General features: G+C 35.2%; 1 protein-coding gene across 8 annotated transcripts in view; it reads left to right on the top strand.

The window, feature by feature from the left end:
* Positions 1–5,156: 5,156 nt before the first annotated feature.
* The window catches only part of LOC149144548 (large ribosomal subunit protein eL20z-like), a 41,182-nt gene continuing 21,458 nt past the window's right edge, over positions 5,157–24,880 (top strand). Inside the window, exons 1-4 of one of the 8 annotated variants that reach the window (XM_089449863.1) lie at positions 5,157–5,313; positions 5,655–5,730; positions 7,314–7,390; positions 22,186–22,339. In XM_089449863.1, coding sequence (XP_089305989.1) covers positions 7,360–7,390; positions 22,186–22,339 — 185 coding nt within the window. In that variant the 5' untranslated portion in view covers positions 5,157–5,313; positions 5,655–5,730; positions 7,314–7,359. The other 7 variants (XM_089449864.1, XM_089449869.1, XM_089449870.1 and 4 more) reach the window with 7 other exon arrangements.

Genomic DNA, 24,880 nt, shown 5'->3' with positions numbered 1-24,880 from the left:
GCATAAAAACACTAGCGTTATGACATTTGATCTAGCTATGTGAGTAGAGATTGAATACTCGTTTTCTTGAACAATTGACATCTACTTTAGTCCCAATTCCTTCCTTAACTATACCAATAATGGTAGGTCCAACATTTTCCTTATTTATCCAAGGTTTCCAATTGTTCAATTTTACATTTCACCACCTTACTTGAGCCTTCCACATGTCATTGAAAGAAGCGATAAGGTTTTCGAGGCAATGGACAATCATGGGAAACAAGGCCTATACGATAACAATTATAACAGCTGACTAGTCCTATGCATCCACCAATCTGTCTTCCTCGATATCCTTCACCTTGAGAAGTCTTCCACTCTATGACCATTGGCTATCCACAACTTGAAAGGGGGTTTCCGCATCCATTCAACCAAAGCATGAAAGACTTTGCATTTATCTTTGTTCTGGGTACTAAGACCAAAAAATCATATTAGATAATGTTTAAAAAGGAGAAATACCTTTGTGGTGTTGGACAATGTTGTAAAGGATGTGCATATATGTGGAAAATTTCACAATATTCAGTTGAGTGTGCATTTAAATACAAGGTTGTATTTTGGAAAGGTGTTTCATGTTGAAAGGAACTATTGTAGACACCTACACAATTCCTCTCACTAGTCTTCTTAAAAAGGTCCTGAAAGAGGGTTTTACACAACTCTCCCTTGGCTCAAACGACATTCATGGGCATAATTTATGTCAATATTGAAATTGGCACACCAAATATGTTCTCTCTCAATTTATGGTTTTGTTAGATCTTGAATTTATTTAGTGAGAGCCATAACTTGGAATTGGACTTGCAACAACTTATGATATACCCCATTGGTTAACTTTAGTATTGCTAGGATATATTCCCATGATTCAATCCCCATATCTTATTCTAACGCTTCTCTAGATCACACATATTTTGGTCATCAATATTAACCCCAATAAACCATTCTCTTTATATCATCAATTTTAAAGGTCATCTTACCCATTAGATCTTTAAAGTGATGGACATACTTTCATGGTGTCGAGCAACTATGGTGCATTAAGTCAGTGAAAAACATGGGCATAGTGATGTGACATATTCCTTCATAGGCAATCCCTTAAAAGAACTAAAAAACCAAAACTATCTTCCTTTTAAGAAACAAACAAGATGCAAATCCACATATTTATTAGTGACAAACTATGAATCATTATAAAATTGTATTCCTTATAAGACCAAAAAGATGCAAATCCACATATCTATTTTGTACAAATTTACATGCTTATATTTATAATTAAATTAAATAAGAACCTTAAATAATTTTTTGAATGAGTAAAAACACTTCACCATTTTTTAATTGAATTTTTTTACTTTAAATAATAAGCATATTAAACTATATTAACTAAGCATAATAAACTATATTAACTAAGTTGGGAGACGCTCTCCAATGCAGTGACATATGTAATTACATTGAGAAACACTCTCCAACCCAATATGGAAAACATGTTGTAATGTCTTGTTATGTTATGTTATATTCACTTTGGATCTATCAAACTTCGAGAGAGATCAAATTTATAAAGGTGCAAACCTTTTCTCAAGTTTTGCACTCAATAAAAAAGTTTGCACCTTGAGATATTGATCCTTCTTGCCTCTTGATAGATCTAGAGTTGAGATGGATCTAATGTTATGTCATGTAAACATTTTGACTCAGTCAAATTACATATAAATAAAATAAAATAATAAAATTAATAATTATAATTATTAAGTAAAACATCTTGACTCGATCAAATTACATAAAAATAAAATAAAATAAGCAATTATAATTATTAATAATAAAACCAATCTAGATCCATTTTAACTCTGAATCTATAGAGCCCTAAGAGGGATTAAACCTCTCATGATGCAAAACTTTTTTTTGGTACAAAATTTGAAAAAAAAATTGCAACTTGGAAAATTTGATCATTCTTCATACTTAATAAATCCAAAGTTAAAATAATATTGTAATACAACCCTACAATATATTAAACTATATTTATTGTAATACAACCCTTCAAAAAGATTCCGTAGAAATATAACTCTAATTATATTAATTTTTTTAAAACCCTTGATAATCCTTTCCATTCTAAACACTTTAGGGTTATATTATATTATTTTTTTAAAGGCCTTCGATAATGCTTTCCATTCTAAACATTTGAATTTGTTTTACGTTGCTTTATCTTTCCCCCCACATTAAACTAAATGATGTCCAAAGCATCAAGCTTGGTATAAACCCTAAGTGGACCCTTTCTTTCGTGGCGTGACATTTTATTGATGGACCACTCATTCCCCTCCATACACAAAATTTGTCTTTTTCTTGACTTTGATACCCACACAAATCATTGAAATCGGGCTCATGCTTACCTAGTTTGATAACGATGTACAACAAACAACTATACAACTTTTCTTGAAAATTATAGAACTTGTCCCACTAAATTATCAAGTTTTCTCATTAAAAACTATAGTCATACCAATGATAATATTTTAATTTGCTTAGGTTGTACTTAATTTCACATCTTAGGGCAATCAATCAATAATTTTGATGAAATTAAAAAATCAGTACCTAAACCCTTAAACCCAAGTGCTTGACCGTTAAGTTAGGAATGGTAGTTTCACGTCCAAATCCCACGGCCCCGTCATTGGATGATAAAGAGAATAAAAATATGTGCATGAAATATCTGTTACCTTTTGAAAATGGATGCCTCATATAAATGGTACAATTTTTCAGAGTTTTGAGAGATTCTATAAGTCAAACTAAAAATTTATATTTCACTTTATTTTTTAAATTAAACTTTTTTTTGCCTTACTATATTGAGATAAAAATAATATATATTAATATTTTTATTAATATATAAATAATATATTTATTCATTTTTTAATTTTATATGAAATAATGAAGAAAAATAATTGCACTTCATAAACATAAAATGTTTATTTTTTTTACACAATTTTTCAATAAACTCTTCAAAATATATAAAATTAGGTTTTAATTTAAGTAGTTGAGATAGTGGTTTGCCTCATATAAATGGTACAATTTTTCAGAGTTTTGAGAGATTCTATAAGTCAAACTAAAAATTTATATTTCACTTTATTTTTTAAATTAAACTTTTTTTTGCCTTACTATATTGAGATAAAAATAATATATATTAATATTTTTATTAATATATAAATAATATATTTATTCATTTTTTAATTTTATATGAAATAATGAAGAAAAATAATTGCACTTCATAAACATAAAATGTTTATTTTTTTTACACAATTTTTCAATAAACTCTTCAAAATATATAAAATTAGGTTTTAATTTAAGTAGTTGAGATAGTGGTTTGCCATTCGATTTACTAAGTTCAAGTTTTAAGTGACATAACTTGTTATAATAAAGTTAAAAAAGATAAGTGGCTCATTGGAGTCAAGGATCCCAAGTCTAATTTCTGATGTGTCTCTAAACGCCTCATCCTATTATGAACTACACTTTTTTTGATATATATATAGCTTACACTTTTTTTGATATATATATATCTAACTTTTGTCTTAAGTAATGACAAATAACAAATCAACTAGATTAAAAATTGGAGGAGGCCGAAATCCGTCACTATATATAATCCATATTCCCACTATTACAAAAATATGAACAATGATAAACAAAAAAGTGAATTAGAAGGGGAGATTGGTCATCCATTGACTCAACCTCTGCAATGTCCGAAAACTCCTGCAAACCAACATACATATATCCAATCGGGATGGGCAAGGGCTTCTGCCACAAGAGTAAGTTAAAAGGGGAGATTGCTTATCCATTGACTCAATCTCCGCAATTTCTGGAAACTCCTACAACCCACTATATCCAATCTTATTGAGCTGGCTAAGAATGTAGCAACACGAAACATCAAGTAGAATTTAGATAACTTTTTTCTTTGCCAACTCCAATATAATCCATATAGTAGATTTATTTATTTTATATATATTAAAAATTATTTATGATTTAGATTTATTTTGAGTGGTTAGGATAAAGGATTATTATTATTTTTATTGAGAAAGTAATGAATGTTTTTTAATTTATAAATTAAAATTCATAAATTTATATTAAAAAATATTTAGAAAATTAATTAAAAATGAGAAAAAATAATTTTAATAATTTTTTATTTTTATTATTTTTTGACTTTTTTTTTCTAAATCTTTAAAATCTATTTTTTTCATATAATATCTTTCATTTTTCATTTTAGAAAACAAGTAAGACTATCGATTCCAAACACCAAAACTAGTATCAATCAGTAGAAATATCCTTTACAATTCTAATTTTTATTTTTTAATTTTGAAATTAATTTTTTCATTAAAATGATTATAAATTTAATTTAATTTATTATATATTTATACTTTAAAGTAATAAAATTTTATAATAATTGGATTAATATTATTGAGTGTTTTTTTTGAAAAAGTGTGAAATTTATTGTAATTTAAATAAGAATTAATAAATAATAATAAGTTGATGATTAGTAAGAAATAGATTTTCACTTTTTCCCAAATACTTTTAAATATAAAATAATTAAAAAAAATAAAAATAAAATTAATTAAAAATAATTTTAAGTATTACTCTAAAATTAAAAAAATTTAAACCTAACTTACATGATATATAAAAAAATCAATATCCCTTATCCTTAAAATATCTTTAATAATTTTATATATTTTTATCAAACCTAACCTTTATCCTTGTATAAATATCCAGATTCCTATACCAATATTATTTTTTCGCTTATATAAATAATCAAATTTCTATACCAATTTTACTTTTTAAAATTATTTTATAGCAATAATTTAATTTAAAATCACTCTCTAATCCAACTTAACGCGTTAACGCATGAAACGTTTCAAATTAGCATTAATACGAAACCTTTCCGAAGAACAATTTAACATTAATATTATTATTAAATTGAATTGGCGTTTGGCGCTGATGACCATGACATTACTATATTGACATATTAAAATGCAATACTTATCTGAGAGTTTATCTGAAAAAGCGTGATATTGGAATTGTGAAATATTTGACGTGTCGGCAAAGGGCCAGACGTCCCTTAGTCGCCAACCCATTAACGGCGAGCGACGGTGTAAAGTATGACATGGACGGCGGCGTCGGCGTCACAATTGGGAGAGCTGTCGGGTCCATGCGGCCCACGGGGACTTATACAACCTGTGAAACCCTTGTGCCCTCGGCGTTAATTTCATTATTCCGGTACAGGTGCACAGATTATCCAGATCAGCTCCAGATCTGCAGGGAAACACATATCAGGTATTGTCAGGGCCTGAACCGAATGATTTCTGCGTGCAATTGTTGAATTCTACCATGGCCAATTTCCATTTATCATAGCTTTAAAAGAACTCTTCTCTGGTGCGGTTTCTGATGAAACTGACGAATTTCGTATTCTTATTTCGGTTTCTTCTGAAAACGATGAATTCTGTGTTATATATATGATGCTATTTGAGTCGGTAAAGTTATTTGCTGCTTTTTTCTTCTACAGACGTTCGGTAAAGAAACCGGGCTTCTGGTCAAAATGATAAATTCTGTGTTCTGTTTTTCTTTTAAAGAGAATTCGAGTTGCTAATGTTATTTCCTTATGTTTTCTTATGCAGATTGCTGGAAAAACATTCTGTGCAGAAATTGAGCTTTGTTTATCGGCGGCTTGCCTCTTAATTATTGTTGTACCAGGTATTTCGGGTTAAGTGCTGCTATTGTCTCTTTTCTGTTGCTTTTAGTTCAAACTTCGGCGATTCCTTCTTTATTTTCAGTCAGCTTCTTTTTTTGATATTGGTGACTCATTAAGGTTCATTGAACATTTCTTCTCTATTTAGCCGTTTTCAGTCATCTTCTTTTTTTGATATTGGTGACTTATTAAGGTTCATTGAACATTTCTTCTCTATTTAGCCGTTTTCGTATCACATATTTGTCTTTTCTGCTATTTCTCTTTTGTTAAATAATTGTTTTCTTCCCTGTAACGCCTTTGTTTGATTGATCTGTGGGAAAAGTCTGCTGCATTAATGCCCTACAAATACCTAACACGGGGATATAGAGACTCGAACCTTGCAATTCCCCATGAAAGAACAATTACTTTACCAATTGGACAGCCTAATCCCCGAAGTAAATTGCTGCTTTATTTTCACGTGTTTGGCGAATTTTTGCCCTTGCACTTCACTATCTAAAAATAACTAAGTTTCAAATTATGATAAATGCAGAAGCAATGTGTTTTTCCTACTGTTCTTGTGGTCACAATCGCTTCCATCTCTTCTTTCTGTATGGACCACTATTTATTATTATTATTACTATTATAATCTATTAGCTTAATTAATATTATTACTATTATAATCTATTCGCTTAAACATTTGTTTCTATCACGCGGCAAAACCCATGAGAGGTCAACCAGCTCGGTGAAAGCAGGGCGATGCTACAGCCCCCAGTAGGGTTCGATTTCTCGAAAGTCGCCAGTACGCGAGAGGCTTGAACCTTGAAATTCTCCCAGGAAAGAACAATTACTTTCCCAATTCGTAACAGCTTAATCCCCGAAGTAAATTGTTGCTTTATTTTCACGTGTTGGGAATTTTTTTGCCTTTGACACTTTACTAACTAAAAATAACTAAATTCAAATAATGATATATGTAGAAGCAATGTGTTTTTCCTACTGTTCTTGTGGTCACAGCCGCTTCCATCTCTTCTTTCTGTATGGACCACTATTTACTATTATTGTTACTATTATAATCTATTAGCTTAGGCATTTGTTTCTATCATGCGGCAAAACCCATGAGAGGTCAACCAGGTCGGTGAAAGCGGGGTGATGCTACAGGCTCCACTAGGGTTCGATTTCGCGAGGGACCTACTGAGGAAAATTTTTTAAGCCACAAAACTGTTCATCATCCTCTAATCCTAGGCAGTAAAAACTATTATTCACCTCTTTTAGAAGTTTTGAAGGAAACTATAGCATTCTTGAAACTGATATTTATGTCATTCCTTCACGAAACTCACTAGTTGTATGGTCTGCAGTTTGTGGAAAATTAACAATGATATTTGTTATGTTATTTTTCATTGTGATGTTTACCAACTAGGTGACAACAGATGTTACCATTACAGTGAAGAAATTGTGTTTTTTAAAAAAATAGATATGTTTAATTTCCAAATGTATGCATATCAATGCATTTTCATCTTGAAATAGATGAGTTTGTAGACCATAGGGTCTTCAAGAAGAACATGAGTGGGATTCATTGCTGAGCTTGATCTTCTTTTCTTTTTGACTTTTGCAGGAGCCTATTAGGGAGTAAAATCTGGTGTCTAAAATATCAATTTTAAATGGAAAGTATGGAGAAAGGTAACCTTAATGGTTTGTTGGAAATATTCAAACCTGAATATCCTCTTCCTTTTATATGCTTCTTTTTGTTGCTTGACGAGGGAAATTACAATTCAGTTTCTTTGTATGTCGTTGTCACTGAAATTGAACCATCGTTTTTGTCGATTATTGGACTGATTGGATTAGACAAACAAAGTTCACTTTGGTTGTTATGTACTGAATGGAGGCAAACGTTTCTTTCTTTTTAGCATCAGTTATAAACTTATGCATGTTGGATCAGGGGAAGAAACAATGTGCCTAATTAATTAATGATTGTTACAGCACTAAATACTTTGCAATCGGACATGCTTGGTTTTTTCTGTGTAGTTTTGATGTGAAACTTTGCAATCAGGGCACGTTTGGTTTTTTCTTTGTAGTTTTGATGTGAAACTTTTGCAATCAGTGGTCACTTGTCTTTAGTTGTATTTTTCTATTTCCTTCTATGGCATTTATTTTTGGTTATTTGGATGCCATTTATTTTCTATTGTGTTTAGTAATGTTAACAACTAATTTAGTCATAGTATGTGGTTATCATGATGTTACCGAAGTAGAGATAGGAAGTGACTGCATCACACTTCAGGTTTAGCACATGCACAATTGTAGTTCTAGTAGATTGCAAGGGTCATATGTTGTCTTTAGTTGTATTTTTGTCTTTTTTTCTATAGAGCTTATTTTTGGGTATTCGGATGGCAGTCATTTTCCACTGGGTTTAGTGTAACAGCTAGGGTTTAGTGTTAACAGTTAGTTTACTCATAATTTGTGGTTGTCATAGTTTTGTCATAGTTTGGCACATGTACAATTGTACTTCTAGTATATTAGAAGGGGTGTCTATTGTGTTTTTCTAGAATATCAAAACATGCTGTTGTCCTTTTGGCTTGCCTCTTTTCAAGTGTTTGGATTTTATCTTTAATTCTATTTGATGATGCAAGGGTCACTCCCCATTTTATTGATTTTCTCTGTCAAATTAGACTCCAAGGAAACATGCATATGGTCGTAACTTTAGTTTTGGTTGTATGTTTGATCATGGTTTGATTGCCACACTTATCAAGAAATACCTTTGTTTGTTTCGGGTTCAATTCAAAATTTTGGATGTCATAAAGAGATGGGATACTTCTGTATAGTAGATCTGTTTATTAATGTTGGATAAATAATATAATGGTCATTTTAACAATTAGGAATTTCATTATTATAGTCTACTTCTCTTATCATGACACACCAATAAAATAATGTACTAATGCGTTAGGTAAGTTATTTGAGTGATAGAAGCTAGATGCACTCTACAGTCCCTCAGTGCACTTTGCGGCCTAGTACTGTTGAGATTTGTAAAATTTAAGAAAAACGGAGGTCCATAAGAGAAATGAGGAAAAATACATTAATTAGAAAAACACAATATAATAATAAATTAATTTAATAAACCAATGTAGGTTCATCTTAACCCTTCATTATTTAAGCAACGAGAGTTATACACCTCAGTTTCTTTTTGATGCCTCTTGGTGCTTAATAGATCGAGGGTTAAGATGGATCTATGATGGTTAAATACGGAGTTAAAATACCTCAGTGTCTTTTTGATGCCTCTTGGTGCTTAATAGATCCAGGGTTAAGATGGATCTATGCTGGTTAAATACGGAGTTAAAAAAGGGAGTTACGTAACAAGGTCAGCATACATCCCCCATCTCATAAATACAACAATGTAATAAGCATGTAATGTATTGCAATAATATCTAATTCAGGTATTATCTCCCCTATTTTGGCTTGCATTATTTGCTTATGTAGTTGCCTGTATTTTTTGACATGGTTTCAAAGCCACACTAGACAAGTATCCGGGGAGGAACAGTGAAGGGATTCAAGGCACTGCCAGCAACAAAGAAGGAACTTAGGGACTGAAGTATAATGAAACCAACATTGGGCAGAAAAGGGCAGGCTGACTGAAGATGAGTGTCTAATTTATTTATTGGTAAAATTATTTATACTTTTATAAAGTTGGAGACTTTAGACAAATAAAAGTTGTTGCACGAGAGAAGTTATGACTGTGCACATATAGGTGATGAGCACTGTTTTAAGAATCGACCGGCTCGGAACTGATTTGGCCGAGTTGGGTTTGAGTCAAGTCCTCACCGGGTCGACTTGGCCATTGAAACAGTTCGGACGGCCGGGTTATTACTGAGCCGGCTCGGCCGAGTCCCAGCCTACTCGGCCAGCTCGGTGACAGCGGCCCGAAAACTCAAAAAAGCAGTGATTTTTTTTTACTTGCTTTTTGGTGAAGAGATTTGTGTTAAAAGCTGGTGGACATATGAATTCCACATTAGCTGACTGTTTTTGTAGGTTGTTTACTTGTTCACACGACTTCCTGTGGCATGAATCGTTTAGTGCTTGAAGATAGAAAGTGATGAGTCCGGCACTAGCAATTTGATAGGATCTAATGTTGTGAACTTTTTGCCAAGAACATGAAATCTCCTGTAAGAATGGAGCAAGACATCTGTTGCCTTCATTGTATAAAAGTTCTCAAGGAACAATGTGAATTTCTAAGTAAACAATGATACTATCTGAGAACCATGTAATAAAGAGGGCACATGAAATTGAAATGCTGATCAGACATGTGATCCTAGTTAGAATGTTTATAGGTGCAATTCTCTCTTGGAAGATGGCAGTTTATCTTTATACATATTACAAAGTTGATGGGAACAAACTTGAAGTTGCCCCAAGGGATCCTAAAACTAGAGAATAGCCACAAAATATTCTATGGGGTGTAGATGGGTTTGTCATGACTGCATGTAGATGTGGATGCAGAAGTTTTGGTGTTAGGGATCCTATATCTTGATCTGTGTCACATACAAATTGCTTTTGTAGTTCTTCTCATGAATACATCTATTAACATCCATCTTGGTGAGATGGTCTAAGATGATTGATGAGGGTACAAGATTAAAAATGAGTTACAAACTATGAAGCATGTAGATATGCTACCAGTGGTTGATCCAGATGATCTTGGCTCCTTTAGCAGTAGACTGTAGCCAGTAGTACTGGTCATAGTTTACTTTTGTTGTAGAGGCCATTTCTACCCTCCTTGGTTATGTGTTTTTGTTTTGATCTTTATATCATCATCATGTATCTATTGGACAGTGCACTGGGTGCCATTTTGATATAATGGATATATTCATGAGCCTACTTTCATCATATGTTGTCTTCTATCTATATTCTGATGCTGTGTGTTTGGAAACATGAATGAAAATCCTTAAAATTAAAAAAAAAAATATTTAATGTATTTTTTACAACGACCGAGTCATTGAACTCGAGCCGGCTGGGTCGAGTCGGAGTCGGAGTCAGAGTTGGAGTCGACCCTCGGCCAAGTCGGAGTTGGAGTTTTAAAACATTGGTGATGAGAAAGAAACTCCTTTAGGTGTGATCCATTGAGGTGATGAATTCTGAAAAGTGTGCACATGAAGAGTAATGTACAATGCACAGCCACAAATGTCAAACAAACCAGCAATTTGGCTCTGTCAGGGAGCAGACTGTAACCCTCAGAATCAAAGCATATACATGGCCAATTTCTCTGACATTGGATGAGCTGCAGAGAGATTAAGGGGCACAAAATAATAAATATGCCATGTTAGAGCTGGAGCAGAGCCACAGAAGAGCCACTATAGCTGTAGAAGATCAGCATACAGACAACCAAGAGGCCATATTAGGGCTGCGAGTCTCAGAGGGGTACCTTTTGGGCCAAAGGAAGGCTACAATCTGTAGAGTTTCAGGAGTAAGGAGTCAGGACAGACATATGTACCTGTAAACTCTGCAATTGTGCAAAATTTATGCACAAGAGATCCTGTAGCAATGCAAATTGGTGTTCTCTATGACAGGTCCAACATGTGTCCCAAGGTAGTTTGCCTGTGGCATGGATTTCGACCTTGAACAACACACAAGTATGAACAGATTGGAAACAACAGTGGACTGATCTGTTTTTTTTTTTGTCAGATTTTTTGAACAACTTTTCAGTGTTGTCAAAATTCAATTCAGATTTTTTAGAATTACCAAGTTTTTCAAAATTGGAATTTTGTTGAGCTTAGCGGAAAGAACTATGCAAATTTTGCGGGAAGGGACAACAGTAGGGCTGTGATTAATGAGTTTGGGTTGACAGCGGTAACAGTGTGACTTTGATGAAATTAAATAATGGTCACAAGTGTTGAGTTTTTGCAGTAACATGTACTGTAACAGATGTAACCCTTGTTGAGGCTACGGTGTTACATTTTCAGTTTTTTGTTCTTGATCAATAGTGTGGTGCCTGGGTTTTTTATTTTAAATGGCCTGTCCGTGAGAAGCCTGATGTGAGAAATGACAAGGAAATCAAAGATTTATTGGACATAACTTCAGTACCTGTAAACAATGAATGATCACAATTTTCAATGTAGATGTTTGTTGGGAATGGTGATGGGTAAAGAGGTAAAAGAGACTTATAACCAGGAAGATTTCGAAGCCATTGTTGACAAAGCAATCTTGGGGCATTATACATAAGGCCTAAATTCTTAAAAACATGTTAGTTCCATGAATATGTTGGAAGGAGATTCACTTCAGGAACATCTGAAAAGTCAAAGATATAAAAGATAAACTACTAGCCATTGGGAGGAAATTAGGCAAGGTTCTTGTTACCTCGGAGAGTGTCCCATTGCCTTTTGAAAATTGAACGTCAAATCAAAATTAACCGACCTCAAGTTTCAGTAGTTGTGGCAGTCTGCAACAAATTGCTTCAAAAAGATAACTGGAAGAAACAATTTGGTAGTGGGAGCATATCCTCAAAGACGACGCTTGCAGCACAATTTAAGAGTAAGGGAAACAGTGGGAAGAAGGATGGAAATGATGGTAGCAAAACTTTGGGTACATGCAAACTTGGAAAAGTTATAAAATATATTTACTGTGGAAAGATAGGTTATATAAGTAGCATGTATAAAAATGGTCATGGGTTGAACCAAATCAATTGACCCCCAAAACCGGAACTATTACTAAACCATAAACAAAACTCGAATACATAAAATATTCAAATTTTAGTAAAAAATTATATACTCATGTACATCCATGTGAATCCAAACCATTAGACACATATATGCAAAATTTTCTCATGTATATAGCAATAAGGGTGCATATAACCAAAATAGCATTGACTGTAATCCATATTTGAATCAAAATACACAAACAAAGATGATATTCCAGGGCTTTTTGAGTTTTGGGGACTATTGTGGGCATTAATGGGGGCGACAGCCCCCTTGTGGTGCACAGCACCCTGCTTTTTTGTAAATTCTAAGGCAGTTTAGTGCAATTTTCACTGATTCCCTGCCGCATCAGTGAGTCAAACCACACTCCACACTAGATTGTCCAATGGCAATGAAAACACTGGATTTTATTGCTTTTTATTTTAATCTTTTTGGGGGTTTAGTAGCCCCATGCACTGACTATATGGTGCAGTACGGATCTGGTCAGTTCAGGCAAATATTTCTGATTATGTTTGAAACCAGCCATTTTTGGTTTAACACCATTATTTGGACTAGTAACCTTCAGGAACCAACTGGACTGGTTGGTTTGGTAGAGCTAGTTTGGTTCTGATAACATTGGGATGAACAACACAACCAATGATCTTATTTTGGAAAATGGAAAACATCTGGGAAAGATCAAGCCAATCTCGTTCAGCCTAAAGAGGAAGCATATGCTATTGGGATGAACAACACAACCAAGAACCTTATTTTGGAAAAGGGAAAAAATCTGGGAAAGATCAACCCAATCTAGCTCAGCATAAAATGAAGCATTATATGCATTCATGGTATGAAAGAAGGATGCAAATGGTGTCAGGTGTGATGAATCATTTTGGGATGTTGATTCTTAAGCTTCAACACATTTCACTAGCCAAAAGATTGGTTTGTTGATTTTGTACAAGACAAAACACAATTCACTCTGTGGTGTTTGGTGGAGTTGAGCACTTTGTTGAAGGAAAGGGCAATGTCCAAAAGCTAAAATGAAAGGTAAGACATTGACATTTATGAATGTTCTCTATGTTCCTAGTTTAGAGAAGAATTTACTTTCAGATGGATTACGAAGTGTAGCCCACATTTGGATGTCACTGTCCAAGTTGACAAATGCTTTGTAATAGAAAAAATGAGCAACGTAAATATTGTTATTAGTGTGGAAGAATAGAGTGTATTCATGCTGGTAGGATGATGAAGCTGCCGAAGCACATGCCTTGATATCCAACGATGGTTTAAATAAAGTGTCCTTTGGCATAAAAGGTATGGTCATTTTAATTCCCATTTTCTCTCACTGACGAAAAGAAACATGGTGTTTGGTCTATCAGAGATTCAAGAACAGGAGGATGCATGTGAAGCTTGCCTTGCAGGAAAGCAACACTGATTGGATTTCAATGAAGGAAAGGCCTAAAGGGTAGACGTTGTTCTTGATCTGGTGGACGGTGATATATGGGATCCTTCGAGGATACAACATATTTCTGGAATTTTGTGAAAAATATGGGATTCAAGACACTCCCTAGCATAATGAGTACTGGAAAGGAGAAATCATACTGTAGTAGAGAGGGCAAGGTGCATGTTGGAGAACAAGGTGGTGCCTAATAAGTATTAGGTAGAAGTAGTGCACACTGCAGTGCACTTGTTCAATCAATCTCCTGTGAAGGCATTATGAAATGTGATACTTGAAATGTGTTTCACATCACTGAAATGTATTGGTGTGCGTTTCCCTGCATTTCATAAAAAGGGGACACCATGAAATGTTTTGCCAAGCAACCCCTAGTCCTGGGAGCATGGGCAGTGCACTCCTGATTCTGGGGTATTTGAGGGTTGCATTAAGGCATAAATATAGAGTTATATTTATCCTTGTTGACGTACATATAATACAAGTAGAAAGAAACAAGTTACATAGTTTTTGTTGGAAGTGCTTCTAGAAACACTAGAAGCTGCGCTTGCACTCACTCCCACATTGCATTAATATTGATTGTGCTCTTCCTCAGTCTCATTGACCTACTTTTGTGGTCATTTGTTGGACATTAATAAAATTATCTTATGTCATCTAGGGACTGCATTGTGTAAAACGGATTATTTCTTTGGCTTAGGTACCTTGTCTAGGGGTAACTCTACTGCTCTCCATTCTTTCCAATGACATCGTTGGAGAGTGAATTGGTGCCTTCTTTGTGGTCGAGGCGGCAATAGATGCTTTTTCTTTCTCACTCGCTGCTTCCTCATCCTGTTCTATTGACATCTAGTTCATCTATCTTGCTTTCTTTGATGTATACTTCAGATGTAATCTAGGGCACTCTCACAATGTAATCACTAATTGTACTTCTTAGCCCCATTGGCCTACTATTTTTGTTCATTTGTACGACATTAATAACATTATCCTATTGTATCTACCAAAATTGTTCGGGACTTGCACCTGGGCTTGTCCTTTTGAAACTAATGCCATTTGACCACAATGATAACAAAACCATTATGGAGGTTTAAGTTTATTATTCTTTTGAGCTTAACATTGAACAAGCATCCCATTGGAAGCAAGGTATTAGATTGAAGATGGCTTTGTTTCTTTCTTGAACTTCTACTTTTGTTTGAAGCCCCTATTATTTGGTATAGATTTTGTACATATGCTTGGCATCTTTATTTATAAGATAGTATTAATTTTTTTTCAAGATTAATTGAAAAAATAATATAAAATAATGTCAGCTGGAAAGTGTATATGTAATTTTGAGATAAGATTATAATTTCAAAATAAATAAGAAGTTTAACATGTGGGCTATTAAAATAATATGTTAAAAATATAGCATAACATAATTGTTTCTTTTATTTTTTTTAATAATGTAATAGATTAAAATATCTAAAACTGTGTGATTGTAATATAAATTATTGCTTGTCTGACTTTGCATAGAAATATCAAGGCTAGCAATAAGTTTTTCCTCTCCCTCTCCCTCTCCTTAACAGTCGAGCACCTAAAGGTGATGGCGGCCTTAACAGTCGAGCCTGCTTACGCATCCTCTCCTTATGAGTCGAGCACCTAAAGGTCCTTATGGTCGAGCACCTAAAGGTGATGGCGGCCTTAACAGTCGAGCCTTACCCATAAATATGCACAATATAGGTATGTACATCGTATATAGAGACCAAACATGCAAAAGTCGCTCTCTCTCTCTCTCTCTCTTGTATATATATATATATATATATATATTATATATATAACACAGAACGATTCGATCATTTTGAACCTTTTGTAGTGCGTTTGAGAGATGCCCTAAAATAAACAAGATAAATCAGTTTTTAATTATATATATATATATATATATATATATATAGATATAGATATATATAACTGAATGATTTGATCATTTCGAACATTCCAACACTCCCTCTTAATTATGACTACTATTGCTTGATGATCTAAGTCCCAAATAGGATTACAACACATGAGATCAATTCAAAATTTGGTTTTACTTCTACAAAATGTTGCAGGTTGTCCTTTAGCGCTTTGTTGTACATTTTTTTTCCTTTTGCTCCAAAATTTATCTTATGTGTACTTTTTCTTATTCATATATATATAATCAAATTTGCTGTGTATTGGCAAGTTTGGCCAAGCTTGATTAGTCAATTGTTTTCGGGCTAAGTCAATGAGTATTATAGTTATGATGATGATGATGATGATGGTTAACGTCCGCTGAGACCAAATAATGGTCTATCGGACCTAAAGAAACAAATTATCTATTTTGATTGAAGATTTTATTCCTATGCTCAAAAAGCTTGGAGAGAAGCCTCCCGAGCTCACTATAATTTTGACATTGTAAAAGGCTAGGAAGGTCAGTATTGTAACAAAGATTGTGAAACTGAGATCTAATGTGGTTATACGCGGGGTACTCTAAGAGGAAGTGGTTTTCATCCTCGATGTTCCTATTCTTACATATATGGCAGATCCTTTTCGTCCATGGCGTTTTAGGAACTGCCCAACGACCTATTTCACTCAATGTTTTACGACTCCGACTCCGACTCCGACTCCGACTCGGTAATGACTCGGCCGGCTCGATTTCAATGACTCGGTCGTTGTAAAAAATACATTAAATATTTATTTTTTTATTAAAAAACATAATTTTAAATATTTTAAACATAATTTTAAAGATTTTCATTCATGTTTCCAAACACACAGTGGGTGAAGACAATTTTGGAATTTATTGAAGGTGCTTGGCCCTTTCTTCTAGACCACATATGTATTATACTATTATGAAGTATCTGTGGCTCCATTGAAGCTACCTGGAACTATAATCTTGAGCAGTCACATAAAATGCTTGAATCTCCATGTTCATTGCACATGCTAAGTATGAGTTCTGTTGAGGTTATGACAATGTTTGCATTAACAGTTTTGTTGGTGACTCTTCATCCTACAGCAGCATGTAAAAGTTACACAATTAACCAGTCCTATTGTTTGCAGCATTAAGGTGATTGAAGAAGTCTTGGTAACAGTATGGTGGTGGAGCACATACATGTGCATTGATCTTTGGATCCTTGATCAGAATTTCTGAAAGGGTTTGTATTGTTGATATGAGTATTTTCATAAACATTATTGTCCATACTGTGATAGACAGAAGATGCAGCCTTCTCTTCTGTAACTTTTGATCCATCACATGTGAAGGTTTAGGTCTAAATATTGACTCTACCGTAGTCACTATCAATGCCCTGGTTTCACAGTCACTACAACTCTACAGGAGTAAGTTCTGAGTACAATGACAATGACACTATCAATAGTATGGTAGTATATAATAAAGTTGACATGATATAGATGCATTGCATGGATGTATGACTGGATGTTCATGTTGACATTACCTTTAGACAATACCATTGATCTACATGACATCACAATGCCCTTGGTATGTGACAGCATTAGCACTAGCAGTCACCCTATTGACACCAGTGACTTCTATATTGTGAGACAGTGACCTATTAGTATTGACAACGAGACAACCTTTACTTTGATATGTGACTATGACCGTGAAACTTTGGCAACAGTAATAACACTATACACCTTCAGCAAATCTTCACCTTCAGTAATAACACTTATATTGTGATTTGGGGAGTGACTCGGCCAGCTACCCGGCCGAGTCATATGTGACTCGGTCAACCGAACCGGGTAGCTGGCCGAGTCACTCCCCAGGCCTTTGACTCGGTTCGACTCGGCCGAGTCGGAGTCGATTCGGCCGTTTTGTAAAACAATGGTTTCACTATGGAGCTCATGAGAATTCGTTCTAATCTTTGCTATATTAATTTTCTTCTTTGAGCTAGTTAAAATAGAGAGATACTTTTGATCTTCTAGGGTGGGGTTGATGACCTTCTTATAATAACTTAATTTTCTTTTAGTTACTAACCAACATCTGTAACAAAGTAACTGATAGCTGTAACAAAGTAAACAATATGTTGAATGCTATTTTCAATATTGTTAGGCATGTTTTAGGTTGAGGGAGAATTGGTCTTTAGTAGTAGGTGGGCCTTACTCCTCTCTAATTGATGGATGCCATCATGCCCAAGAATTTAATGTACCCCTGACTCTCTATTGAAAATGTTAGTGAGAAAGAGTTCCTTGATTTGTGTCTTAACCAAAGGAAGCACAATGAGTTTTTCCTTGAGCATGCATGAGTTCCTATGAGTTAGGAGTTAATTCCTAAAAAGTAGAACAAATTCCTAAAATTTAGGGCTTCCTAAAAGTTACGAGTGGAAGAAGAAGTTGACTAGTGCTAATTAGTGGAAGGCCGAGTTTATTGGCTTTCAGTGCGAGTTATTTTGGGTAAAGGACGAGTTGATTGAGTCAGGCTCTTAGAACAGATTTAAGAACAACACCAATGCAAATCTTCAAGGACATTTGAGTTAGGAGAGCCGCAACCTCTATAGCAGTTTGTCGAAAGAGAGAAAGACGAGTTTTCTTTTTGTGTTGGAGCAGGCGTAGTTAGAGGAACTTGCTGGTAGTTTTAATGGCAATTCTGTGCATGTTCTAGGAGTGGTAATTTTCCGTGGAAGAGGCCGCAGTATCTCGATTTTGTTCAGGAAGGCAGAGCCCTATTAGGAGCAGATCTGGGCATGGTTTTGTCTTGGAGCAGACCTACGTCGGGGGCAGAAACACCTATAAAGGAACAACACAGGAGGCATGGTCTCTAAGATGGGAATTGCGCAGGGATAGAAGGGAAATTCGGCCAAGTAGGAGCATGCCTGTAGTGCCATAGGGTGCCCTAACTAGAGGACCAGAATTCATAAGGAAGTGCACAGGCCGAAGAGGTTCAAGTAGTAAAAAGGAGGATACATTCTCAGATATGTATGTCCTTATGTAGTTGATGATTTTGCTATGTGTTTGAGTCTAGAATTAAGACAATTTTGGTGGACATATTATGTATTGTTTGGGGGGCAGTTAGAAGGTGTCTTTGGTGCCCTAAGTCCAACATTTGAGAAGGACATCAAATCTGGTTGGAGTGGAAAAATTGTTGAAGCTCAGGGTTGATCCTTGAAGGGACAAAGGAAGCAGCCAAGAGGGCTTATTATTCGATCGTAGTTCACTATGTAGAGATGGACTTCTACAGCGAGAGTGGCAATCTACATTACCCTAAGACTTGTCTTTTGTGGAGCAACAACGAGGCAAGTAATGGACAAGTTGAAGACCCTATGATTTGGCATCCTTGATGGACAAAGGAGCAGTTGGAGGGAAGACTATTTGGGCCAAAGATTAGTCACCTAAAGGAGCTGTGTTCACTGATAGTGACAGATTGTGGAGCTGGAGATGCATGCCGTCAGAGGGAGCAACCTTGAGTAGCAAAGCAGGAAGTGCTTAGAATAGAGAAGTGAGGGAACCGCAGAGCATGGTGGGAAAGAACAAGTTTTCAAATCAGGTTCCATAGAAGAAAGTAAGGAAGTCTTTTAGTTCAGAGGGAGCAAATGTAGTAGTGGAGAACGTGGTAGTGTTGGAGACAGATCTAGGTGGATGAGGTTCTCCCAGGAACACCTTTCTCTCTAAGAGGGTGTGTTGAAAATGTTAGTGAGAAAGAGTTCCTTGATTTGTGCCTTAATCAAAGGAACCACAAGAAGTTTTTCCTTGAGCATGCACGAGTTCCTATGAGTTAGGAGTTGATTCCTAAAATTTTAGAGAAAATTCCTAAAAGTTAGGAGTGCAAGAAGCAATGGACTAGTGCTGATTAGTGGAAGGCCGAGTTTATTGGTTTCCAGTGCGAGTTATTTTTGGGTAAAGGATAAGTTGATTGAGTCAGACTCCTAAATTATAGGAAGGATGAGTTAACACAATCTTTGTTAACTAGTCAATCAACAATTCGACTTTCCTCAAATAGAACTTGTCAGTAATAGCCTAATTGAAGTGCTTATAAGGAGGAATGAAGGCACCATTTGATCATTGTCTTGTGAGCGCGAGTTGTGAGACAAGGCAGTAGAGAACAGATTATATTTTAGATTGCTCATATTTAGTAGATCATAATTTCGTGGATTTTCTACACTCTTAGTGCATAAAAAAGTGTCTCAAGTTTCAACAATATACTGGATGGCTAAATATCTAATTTAGAAATCTGAATCGACACCCCTTTCTACTGTAGTGTCCTAGGGCAATTTTTCTTCCTAGGGCTTCTTATTTTGCCTAGGGTTTTCCAACAAAACTTAATGCATTCATACAACAAGAAGCATTTCTCATAAAATTAACAATTTATTTCAATAACAATAGTGGGCAATAACTTCAAAATTCACATTGAAAAGTTTGATGATCCAACAACCAATATTCAAGCAACATTATATCAAATCCAATACTTGCTTGAAACCCTACTAACAATACATGAACTGGAATTAATTTGCTAATTCTACTATCTGAGGAATAGATCCATCTATTTGAATTCTAAAATAGATCCCTGTAGGAGAACCACACTTTGCGTCACTGAATTGAGGACGTGACTACTCCAGAAATACTACAAGAAGGGTTTGTATGTTTCGTTTGCCTCGGGATGTAATTAAATCTGCTTCAAAAATACTTCAAGGTGTTGATTTTTCCACAACACACAAGAATTTGGTTTGAGTCTAAAATCACGATCACAATTACACTCAAATGCCAACAATAGTGCCTTTGGTGCCCCTTAGTCCTTCGAGGGTGCCCTACCTGCCCTCAATGATCAAACCATCCAAAACACCTCTTGGTTTCGTGCCCACAACTTTGGGTGCAAAACCCACTGCTTGGGTACACTTGCCCACAAAATCCATTTGGGTTAAACTTCTCCCAAACCCTTGTACCCTAGGGTGTGGGAGTACCTCCCAAGATACACAAATCAACATTCCCTCTTAGCAAGGGAGGTTCCACCACTTGGAAATATCTCGTCATCATCATCACAACTAGCGACACTAGCCCAACTTCTCGCGTTTCACCACTGTAGCATACCCTATGAAGGTTTCAATCTGCTTCAACAAATGGTTGCTTTATGCCTCAGATAAGTTCACATTACCTCGGAATAATATTTGGCTGCCTTGCTTCAGAGAGTCTCAGCCTATTGGATGAGATATGCTACTGTTTGGTTTCAGGACAAATCTGCACAATCCAGAATAATTTTGGTGTTCTCCCTCTAGAATTGTTTTGGTCTATTGGATGAATTTGCCACATATTTCCCTCAGATCTTCACCAGAATTCCACTATTTGCTAGATAGATATCTCCCTGTTTGCCAGAACAAATAGAAAATAAACACAGATAAATTTGCTAAATATGGTGGAATCTTTCACCACCGGTATTAGTAGGAAGGAAAGGGGTTTTAAAACCCTCAGAGCTATAGCTCAGAAATCAGATGTATTTGATCCAAAACAATGATGATCCATTTGATTTCAACTCTTCTCTATTTATATATTTTTCCATGGGCTCCAAAATGTGAGGGGTTGTGGGTGCAACCCCCAATTTTGGGTTTTTTGCCCCAGCCGACCCAACTTTTGCCCAATGTTGCCCCAACATAGGAAAAATTGGGTTTTTACCCCTTTATCAAGACTATAGCCTATTTGGCCAGATAGGCTATTTCGTCCTCTATTAGCTCATCAATTTGGAGAGGAATTTACATTTACCTAGAAATATTTTTTGTATTTCATAAATGTAGAAGTGAGACAAACTGTTTAAAATCCCCATGGCACATTTACCTTTGAATCTAAAACTTGAGTTGGTGGTTAAAATAAGTGTTCTGATAACTTCAAGGGACAGATATATCTGCAATAACAATCAAAGCAACAGCTTTCACTCATCAATTTGGAGAGGACTTTACATTTACCTAGAAATATTTTTTGTATTTCATAAATGTAGAAGTAAGACAAACTGTTTAAAATCCCCATGGCACATTTACCTTTGAATCTAAAACTTCAGTTGGTGATTAAAATAACTGTTCTGATAACATCAAGGGACAGATATATCTGCAATAACAATCAAAGCAACAGCTTTCATATGAGCTGGATAACAGTCGAGAATATCATTTGTTATGAACTTATGACACATTGATTCTATTTCTTCTTTTGAGAATCTACCTTTTTAAAAGCTTGAATTTTTTTGAAACAAAACGGTATGCAACAACGACATATTTTTCTTAACCAGTAACTTCTTAATGGTTACATGTATTTATGGCACCACACTTTGCTGAGTTTCCTGGATATTGTTGCGATGTTAAAAATATGGACGTTAAAAATATGTTGTGTGCTTCTCGATAGTAGCCTTTACTGATAACTGTGCACAGATGAGTTGGAAAAATTGAAAATATTGCCTTGTTTGAATATTGATCCAGGAGTTGTGCATAAAGAAACAGCTGCGAAGCCAGATCAAGGGAAGTATACGTTGATCAGAAGTAACAGTGATGAGTATTTGGTAGAGCCGTATCTTTATGGTGGACTGTATGATGAACCACTTCCTTGCTTTGGCTGTGGAATTGGCTGGTTTACGTAAGTTAATTCCTCAAAACCTTTATTGAATGAAACATTTCTTGCTATTTCATTTTTGTGTGTGAAAGAATACATGAAAAGGAGTCTGACAATCAAAACCTAAATTTTTCTGGCAGTTTTTTCTGATTTGTAGTCTTTGAATATTTTCTAGTGTGGAAAAGTGACATTGTTGTCTTTGACATTGGGTCAGCAGAGCCTGACACTCAATAATAGAGGTTTTATACACATTTTTCTAATTTTTTTATTTGCAAACCAATATCAAAGAGTGTGTCACTGACAGCAAATGCTAGAGTCAATAGGATTTGGTTTCAGACATTCTATCTAGTCATTTAAGGTAGCTTCAAGAAATATTTTTTTAAAAAGGAAAACCTTGTGGTATCTGCCCATCTTACCTGGAATACCTGGTTGGAGGGTGGCTCAATCATCAGCCACTATAATGGCTGGTCATGTCAAGGCACATGACCAGCTTTGAACCTGTGACCCAAGGCCTCCCCATTGACAACATGTCTTGGGCAGATGGTAGATTTAAGAAATATATCCTTCAGCTACCCTATTTTGTGATAAATTCTCTAGGCTGTTATGTAATAATAGTACCTCAAGTGTGCCAATATTTTATTTATTGATTAGATCTTTTGGAAATTATGGGGATTTTATCCTTCAAGTAAAATAAGTTTTTAAAATATACTGATTCAGGATGCCTTGTTAAATATAGCATCCTGACAAAATAAGAATAAGGAAAAAATTGAGCTTATAGATAATCTCAAAATCTAGTTATGGCTCTTTGATGCGTTGATATTCTCAAGATCTATCTATTCTACAGATTGTCTTCCTTTTGATGCTTCAGCTTCTATAAAATGATTGTAATATTCTTGATGGAACTCAAAGAAAAACATTTATAATCATCCCTTGGATCAGGAAGATGATTATAGAAGACCAAGGTGTTAATTCTCTGAAGTATTCAAGTCTCAAGCATGCTTTTCCTTTTCTCTCTTACTGCTGCCAAAGAAGTCACAATTTTGGTGCCTTGAAACATAACAGCATTTTCTGAAGAAACTATATTCTTCTTTTTTCCCAGGAAATTCCTTCACAGAAAACCTTGCAGGGAAACCCAACGTATGCTTCCCCACATTTGTGGATGAAATATGGTAAACCTGTCAGCATACACTAGTTGACCTAACCCAAGGGGATTTGAATTGGGCACTTGCCAGCATGGAAGTAGTCAAATGCTTACTGACATTGGTGACAACCAGTTGAACTAACCCCTTGGTTTTGAAGAAACCATATATTAGTAGATAAGACAAGATAATTGCTAATAATGTCCAATGAATGACCAAAAAAATGGGTTGATGGGACTAGTAAGTACACTCGGTGATACTAAGCTTGTTGGAGTGGCCGAGGCTACTCTGAAAGCAGAAAACAAAAGAAATACTTGAAATTAGTAGGACATCAAAAAAGAAGGATGGAAAACAAGAGAGTGGAAGGAAGATCTACTATGTATGTAAGGTGACACGAGGAAGTAAATATTTGCTGCTGCATCTGTCACTGAGAACTTCGAAGGTACCAGTACACTGTCTGATGATGTCATCTGGAGAGTGTCCAGGGTTGAAAGGTCCTGAGAGTGACCTTGGGAGGAGCACGGAAGCCATGAGCAGTGACTTTACAATTGCTTGAGGCCTGAAGGAGAGAATCTGGTAATAATGGCCTGGCCCAGATTGGGCTGCTGATCTGGTTGACACTGAGGACAGGTTCAAAACAGTATGTTTCAGTCAGAGGGACTTGTGCATCAATATTTGTTGAAATGTGAAGACTTGTTGAGATTCACAGATGCAACCTCATTTTTGCAGTCATTTTTAAAGTTCATTTTTTAGCTTTTGCTGGTTAAATTTCTACACTCTGCAGCTTGAGTTTTGTCATATCCTGTTTGGCATGAACTTATTGTTTTGCTCCCCATTTGTCAAATGCGTGTTGTATTTTAGCAGTTGCACACAGAGTAGTTTCAGAGACCAATTCAAATGTGAGGTCCATTCTTTAGTACATACATAGTTATTTTTGATCTTTTCTCAGTAAAATCTGCAAATTGTAGGCCCAAAGCAGCAGCTCTATAAGTGCTGTAAATGCAAGTCTGTTTATCAATTCAACTATAAATGCAGTTAGCAAATATCATTATTGTATCAATGTTTTCGAACACCAGTGTATACCTTTGATTTCATATTTTCCTCGATTAACTTTTTTTGTGGCTTTAGTAATAGTTTTCATTTCGAACTACCTTGATCGTCGCAGTTAAATATAGACAATGTGGAAGTAGGAAGTAGGCAACCTTCCTGTAGACATGTACTCTGCACAAGGAAAATGTCCCTATTGATTGAATCGTGCCCCTTGTATTGCTTGTTTCTCTGAAGAGCTTCTTTGCAGAATGTAAATTTTCTACAAATGCAGGTTGGCTCATTTTAGCTTATGGTACTCCCCAGAAAGTTCATGCACACAGTGCACTGTATAATAAATTAGTAATCTTTGGGATTGATTCATGGGCACAGAGTTTTA

The sequence above is a fragment of the Pinus tabuliformis genome, chromosome X, assembly GCF_031772625.1.
Source record: "Pinus tabuliformis cultivar Carrire ecotype Pingquan chromosome X, CPIR1, whole genome shotgun sequence".
Taxonomy (NCBI): domain Eukaryota; kingdom Viridiplantae; phylum Streptophyta; class Pinopsida; order Pinales; family Pinaceae; genus Pinus; species Pinus tabuliformis.
This window is presented reverse-complemented; position numbering and strand designations above follow the sequence as displayed.